We start from the raw sequence: 7,583 nt of genomic DNA on the forward strand, positions 1-7,583 counted from the left end.
TATTATTCATTAATTAAGTAGAGGGGTATAAGTTTAAATTCTTTTTATTTTTATTTCTTCATCTTACCAAATTTTAAGAATTTTTCACCAATTGTAAGAGTAAATTAAGTAAACTATATGTACTATACACATCTATGTATATTCATTAATTTTAATTTATTTCCAAAAATGCATGATTAATTTTAAATTACTTTTATATGTTTTATTTTGGCCAGATATATCAACGTCTGCACATCTTATTGATGATTTCTACAATATTAATCAACCGACTGTTATTTTACTTGAAAAATTGTACAGCTCATCAATACTAAATGATTTCTTCGCTTCCATTCACAAAAATATTAATCTTTCGTTACCTCGAAGAAATGCCAATCAAGAGCAAAAAGCTTTACATCAGTTTCCCAAACGTAATCTAGACAGCATTGGTGGAGGTCATCTTATTAAAAGAACTGAAAACAACGAATTCGAAGCAATATAAATATGCTTAACCCAAATGATTGCAAAATAACACTATTCATCCAGTACTCATGCATTTTATTCATAACATAATGTCTTCAAATGTCCAAATTTTAAGATAATAGAACTATAAACTATAAATAAATATATGCATTATACTGTTCAATTGATTTGTGCACCTTTTAATTTATCACCCTTCATGAAAAGAACATTACCAAATAATTGCTTACGAATTTGGCTGTGAGATATATTTTTCTAAATTACAGGTTATCTCTATGCAATATTAAATATAAGAATAGTTTTCGGCAATTGGTGTAAAATTGTATCATCTCTTAAGTCTTATCAACAGACAACATCAACAATATTAATATCATCTATATTTTCTCTATAAGCCGCTTGGGAAAAAGTAGATGGGCAACCACTTCTGCGGTATGATCTGTTGATTCTTTAATGAAATCAAAAGTTGAAACTGTTCGTCTTACTTGCAGATTGGTTTTTCTTTCTAAGGACCAGGCACTGAAATGTCTTTTGTGTAGACATTTATCTGATTTAAAAATGCCAAACAACATGAAGGAGGGATTCTTAAATTCCTCACCTGAAAGGAATAACGATCATAATGGTGTGTGGCCTTTATTGACAGGAAAGGATTATGCCTATAACAAAAACGCCTGGAAAAGTAAATTAAAAAGAAATTTTGATGAAATTGACAAGGCTTCGGTTAGTTTCGGAATACTCAACCCACTTGTGTAGTTGAAAATACTCACGTCTACGATTAGCATAAATGCAACGCCGCTCTGTGTCAAGGGAATATATTTATAGAAAATTATTGAATCTCAAAATGTAATATTAAAAAGATGCATCTGATATTTATGAGCTGATGCTATTTGGTGTCAATAAAAACAATTAATAATTGTTATTAACATGTTTATTTATTCTTCTTTAATGTTGAGTTTTGTGAAAGGTCATACCAGATCTAAATGCAGCGCTTTTTTTTCAAGGGACTATTTAAATACAAATTACATTTGATAATTATATTTAAAACAGTAATTCATTAATATATTCTTTACTTTATTTATTTGAATTACGGCGAATAGGGATAGCCTATAACAATTCGTATTGACGAAGGTGCATCCTCTGAATTATATCCCTACAATCATTAAAAACTCGTTTGATGTTTTCTGTGTCAACGGCGCATGTGAAATGTGGGTAACAATAGTGTTTACCATCTCCACTTGCAGTTGATATACGCTACGGGAAACAGAACGACATTTATTATTTATCAAACTATGTAAAATATATATTTTGTGAAAGGGAAACTTACCAGAAACTCGTCCCGTATGAAATATTTTGCTCTTATTACTTCTGGGTCATCATTGGATTCCATTATTGCGTCACCTGTATCGCATATAATTATAATTTTTTATTAGTATCAAAAAAGTAAATCTTTGTTATTTTATATTTGCACTTTCTTTTTAGAAACGTATTATTGCAGATTCATTTTTAAAATGTATTCCCTAACCTTCTAATAATTATCAATATTCAGTTTTTGAGTGCGTAATGTTTTTCGTTAAATAAACAATTAATTGATAGATTACAAAGTTTGACTCAGATATTTTATTTATATTGCTAAGTCTGGCAAAGGGCAACTGTTGTTTTAAAATTGATTTACTTACTTGGCGTTTGATATTTGTTAAACTCGGAGAAATATTCCGACAATTTACTTTTTCCAGCCTTTATTTTCTCTGCTAACAAATCTTGCTTATTTAGAAAAAGTATAATGGAAATTGTGCGCAGCCATCTAAACGACCAATTAGAATGAAGAACTGTTAATCGAAATAAATTATGATTGATCGATCAATGGGCTTACCTGTTATTCCAAATACTCTTAAATAAGTCCAAGGATTCTCGAAGTCGATTTTGAGTGGGGTCCTCACGCAAAACCATATTATAACTTGAGCATGCTGTTACAAATATTATAGCAGTTACATCATTGAAACATTGAATCCATTTTCGTCGCTCATCGCGCTGACCTCCCACATCAAACATACTGAAACGGACAAAACATATAATTATAGATAAGAAGTGATATTCATAAATAAATAAGTATTTTGTATTACTTACTGAAAATTAACTTTGTCAACTTGAAATCTTGTTTCAAATATTCCAGAAGTCAAAACACGGCACCGTAGAATATCTTGTTCATTTGGTGTATAATTTGGATTCTTAATTGTGCTTACTCGATCCAAAAAGCTTAAAAATTAAATATATTTGCTGTTAAAGTACTGTTCTTATAGTTGTTAACTATAAATATAATTTATTCTATTTAAACATTAACTTGCGAAATACTTAAAACTATTGTTTAGTTCCAATCAATACCACAAGCCTATTTTCTTTATTCCCATATATTTAATGGTAAATTTTTAATTCACTTTAGTCTCCTATTATAAAAAATAAAAGATTTGCATTGATTTTGTACATGTATCTGATATTTACACTACAATTGGAAATCACAAAAACTATTTACCCCTTAAAGAATTTCCACCATTTTTCCATTTGTGCTAGATAAAGAAATTATATAATAAAATTAAATAAATTAAACAAATATTCCAAATAAAGCTATACATGATAATTTAACAGGGCTCTAGCTTCAACTAACCACAACGAGATATTATAAATAGTTACGAAATGTTAATTAAAAACAACAATTGGAATTTAAGAAATATATATTACTTACTATTTTGCACAGTCAATTAATTGATATTCATTTGACCTTTCATAGGTTTGTAGGACCCCTTTGTCTTTCCACAATTCTTCGGTGTGTTCATAAAATTCAGGAGGATAGTTAAAGTCGGGACCTGCAAGCAACCAAGATATAATATAAGTAACAAAAATTAGAGTCATGTAAAGAAACTATTGTTAATGGTATTGAAGCTAAATATGCAAATGATATGTAAACGCAATTGATTTAATGCATTCATACAATTTCGCAATAATTCAATAATCACACAAAAAATAAACCATCAATCTATTGTCAAAATTTTTTTATTTGGGTACCCGAGGAAGTTGTCGAAAATTTCATAAATGAACTGGAACTATATATGGATCTATGCCATAGCATACCAAATTTGGGTGTCAATGACTTTAAAGCGCGTACAGTACAGTCACAACTTTCTTATACGACGAGCACTCAGTTCTTTTTAGCTATTCACAATTATAATTATAAATTACTAATAATTAAATAAGTAATGTATGCGTGGGACACTAACTGTGTAACTGCCACAAGCTGTTACTGATAATTGAATTCTATTATATTTAACTTACTAGAAGCATAATCCTGAATGTATTCCACCCTAGGCTCATTTTCTTTCTTTTCTAAAGCTACAGGTGGATTAAGTGTGCTCATGGCTCCTGTAATAGTCTGTAGAAGAACAAAAATACAACCATAAAATTTATTCAGTAGTTGACCATTAAACTTTTAATAATAAAGTTAGCTTCCATATGGTTTAAAGTTATTAAATTTTAAATCAATTCATAATCATCTTTATAGATGAAAAACACAATATTAATAAAGCCCAACTGTACTTACCAATATAGCATCTCGAATATTCTTTTTAATATCATCAATTTTCTGCTTCTTCTCTTGTTCAGAAAATCCATCGACATGCAATATTCGCATCTGTTTGACTATAGTTGATTTGCCCGACTCACCCGCTCCCAATAACAGGAGCCTGTGTGTAGCTCGATAGAGCTGTTTATCCTTTTGCAATTGCCGTGAGATGGCATCGCTGCGACGCTTTTGACTTTTCGAATCCTCCGAACTGACATCGGACTGTTTGGAGGTTGGTGAGCCAAAACAACCCATAGCAGCCCACGGAGTCCACCAGCACGTCGTTCGATTCTCTTGATTCGCGTCGGGGGACTCTGCACCCCTAGTGCTTTCTCCGTTTTGCTCCAGTATATCTGCGTTTATCGATTGTGTGTGCAATTTTATCTTTAATCGATTTGTGCAATCCCCGTGCTAGATTTATAAACAATACTCGGCGGCCAATAATTTATCTAAATCAGTACGAAAAATAGGGAGTAATGAAAAACACAAACCAATTAATATACTAAATACTTGAATAAATTCCAAACTATTTTCCATATATTTCAAAACTAACGACCGTTCAAAGATTTTCGGTTGGTCATATCACAATTAACCTTTTTACTATGCTTAAAATTAGAGCCTTCGAGTGAATGGACAAGCTAAAATTATTAATGATAATGATAGAAATAAAAGAACGCTAGATATTGTGGAATACCCGTCAGCCCATGACATAGAGAGGCATTATACATAGCTTAGTGTCAACTGAAAGCTTATAAAGCAGATTTATATATTCGAAACCACATAAACCTCAAACGCCATGTTGAGATCACTAGATATTATTTCACCACTTCTAAGCTCATATTACAATTTGACCACGCCCTTTCTCTCTCAAATCGAAGAATAAACTAATTATGAACACTTTGACAATGATAATTTATATAATACCGAACAATACAACTTTGATGGGTTAGACGAAATTCAATTGCATCGGAATTGACTTTATTTCTTAATAATATGGAATTTTTAAAATAACTAACGGGTGTATACAAGTCAGCCAAACCACTTGATGTTAGGAGTAGATGACACAGCTCTAAAGCCTATACACGAAATTTACATGCAGATTGCGCGCATTTTTCAGCAAGGCAGTAGCCAAGATAATGAGTATTCTTTGAGAGCGAAATTGAGCTAACGGCTGTAGACACAATATATTAGAGCTTAGGAAAATTCACAGATTTTATGTATAACATTTGTGGAATTGATAAAAATATATTTGATATTTAGCACAAAATTTAATCGTATGAAAATATTCATGTCTTTGAAAATATCCTTTTCCCAAACATACACTTATACATATGTATCTTCCTACATATGCACATACGTGCACGGATATGTATGAGCATGAATTCATACACACCCACATAAGCGCACTTGCATAAATACGTATGTATGTATGTCAGTATGTTTAGATGTGTGAAGCAAATGAAACGATTCTAAGCACGGGCACACTTCGAAAACTACAGTGTAACAGGTGAAGGAGTGGGCTGGACGTTTTGCGCATACACAGACAATACTTATACACAAATACGTGCACATATTCACATGTATGCATATACACGTTAGAGATACATACATACATACGTACGAACGTGTGTGTACATATACTCATATTAACGTACAATAGATACCAACACTATTTTTGCTTAAAGATAGTATGTATATGTATGCATATATATGTATATATAGGACATGCGTACCCGTATAAATTGTCTGCAATTTATTTTTTTATGTACACACTTGTAAATAAATCATATTGTTAAATATATTGTACATATATGTATATGCGGGTACGACTTTAACGAGATGATACATCTCATTTTTTTATCCAATAAATAAATTGCCGTATACCCGAAATATTTCTACAGAGTGTCATGCAAAAATATACATACATACATACATAGATACTTGTGTATTTGTATGCATGAATACATAAATACATTTCATAAATATATATGTATATAAGTATACATATGCATATATACACACATCTGTGGCTCGCATATACACACATGCATCTACATTCATAACGATGTATTTTTATATAGAGTACACATATACATACATATACAAGTACATGTTTGCAAAGTTTTATTTAAATGTATTTGATGTGATATTGTTTCACGGTTTTTAATTTTCTCAGGATTGAAAGGTCAGACTCGTATCACATATCTTTTTTACGCGAGCTGAACAACAATATACATGCGTGTGTATTTGTGTGTATCTATGTGTGCACAGAAAGTACTCAGTTGCAGTTTAACATAATTATCCTTTTGTTGTTTATGGTTGTACGAATATTAGAAAGATATTGCTTTCTTTTTTATTAAAACGAATTCTCTATATTCATCTTCGGAAGCAATATCTGCGAAAAATCTACACATACATAAAAATTCAATGCACTGGATGTTATTTATATGTTACGCATGTGTCTGCTATTGATTAATGAAAATTGTCATTTGCCTTCGAGTTCACATTAAAGAATTATTCGGACTTTTAACTTATTTTCATTAACTAAAAAACTCACTTTTATGTATTTTTATTTTATGTATCAACCTAGAGATGCCCCGTGATCGATAGTTTTCATCGTTATAGTATAGACATATCGTTTCCCGCACTAATTATATCAATTTGAAATATAATTCAATTAAATCAACTTTAATATAACACTATGTATATAAAAAAAACACACGCAAGCTATTTTATTAAGTAACTTAATCTTTATATCATCGATTTAAGTGAAGAGTCGTTTAAATCACTCTATCGATTATAAAAAACCGAATCAATCGATGTTTCAAAGGAGTCAAACTATTTGAATGGGGCTATTCCCCGATTGATTTGACTAATAAGAAGACCCATATGTGGATTATTGGGTGTGACCAGAAAGTAAAAAAAATGTTTTCCAATTACGAAAGCAACTGAGAGCTATAATATGTATTTTTATCACTAAACATGAAGCTATTTTTTAAGCTATGTATTCATTGAACAATTTAGGGAAAGGTAAAAATATTTATTTATATGAATACTATTATATTTGTAAATATGCTTAACGATATCATCACTAGACTATGTTCTTTTCTATTTCTTTTATTTAAGCCTGAGTCAAACTCAACAGTATTTGTTATATATGTCTTTTCTCAGTAAATAAACCGATTCATCCTGATAATTGATATTATGAAAAAGTAGTGTGCGCGCCTAACACTAAAATAAAATATAATTAAAAATTAGCTTAAAATAATTTATTTGGAATACCATAATCCTTTTGAAAAGTTGCTTTACAACGTGTTGTTTTGTAGTACTGTTCAAACAAATTTTCATTAACATATCGATATATTTTTAATATAAAAATTAAATACATTTATATTTTAATTACTTGATAGTGTTTATTTTTCAAAAAATAAAAATGTACTAATTGAACTTTGAATATCCATTTAAATTTAGCCTATCGAATCTTCGCAAAAGTAAGTAAAGTATCTGCAGAGTTGCTTGC

The 7,583-nt window shown here is 30.2% G+C and overlaps 1 protein-coding gene across 3 annotated transcripts; it reads right to left on the reverse strand.

The window, feature by feature from the left end:
- Window positions 1–1,366: 1,366 nt before the first annotated feature.
- LOC133842504 (guanine nucleotide-binding protein G(s) subunit alpha) lies at window positions 1,367–6,741 on the reverse strand. 3 transcript variants are annotated; one of them, XM_062275613.1, is made up of 9 exons: window positions 6,621–6,741; window positions 4,043–4,512; window positions 3,778–3,874; window positions 3,191–3,311; window positions 2,578–2,706; window positions 2,324–2,503; window positions 2,129–2,254; window positions 1,778–1,859; window positions 1,367–1,704 (listed from the first exon to the last, which is right to left on the reverse strand). In XM_062275613.1, exons 2-9 carry the CDS (start codon window positions 4,316–4,318, stop codon window positions 1,558–1,560), a joined length of 1,158 nt encoding a protein of 385 aa, XP_062131597.1. In that variant the 5' UTR covers window positions 4,319–4,512; window positions 6,621–6,741; the 3' UTR covers window positions 1,367–1,557. The 3 variants fall into 3 exon arrangements, with proteins under 3 accessions (XP_062131597.1, XP_062131599.1, XP_062131598.1); XM_062275615.1 differs by having other exon boundaries at window positions 1,778–1,851; window positions 2,130–2,254; window positions 6,621–6,740; XM_062275614.1 differs by lacking the exon at window positions 6,621–6,741 and adding an exon at window positions 6,480–6,620.
- Between the last annotated feature and the right edge of the window lie 842 nt (window positions 6,742–7,583).

The sequence above is a fragment of the Drosophila sulfurigaster genome, chromosome 3 (assembly GCF_023558435.1).
Source record: "Drosophila sulfurigaster albostrigata strain 15112-1811.04 chromosome 3, ASM2355843v2, whole genome shotgun sequence".
Taxonomy (NCBI): Eukaryota; Metazoa; Arthropoda; class Insecta; order Diptera; family Drosophilidae; genus Drosophila; species Drosophila sulfurigaster.

Excerpts from the sequence above, each read along its gene's own strand:
- LOC133842504 (XM_062275613.1), bottom strand. The coding sequence starts at position 4,318 with ATGGGTTGTTTTGGCTCACCAACCTCCAAACAGTCCGATGTCAGTTCG. Across the intron at positions 3,875-4,042 it reads ATATTCGAGATGCTATATTG|ACTATTACAGGAGCCATGAG; the intron begins GTAAGTACAGTT and ends GTTCTTCTACAG. Across the intron at positions 3,312-3,777 it reads CATTCAGGATTATGCTTCTA|GTCCCGACTTTAACTATCCT; the intron begins GTAAGTTAAATA and ends GGTTGCTTGCAG.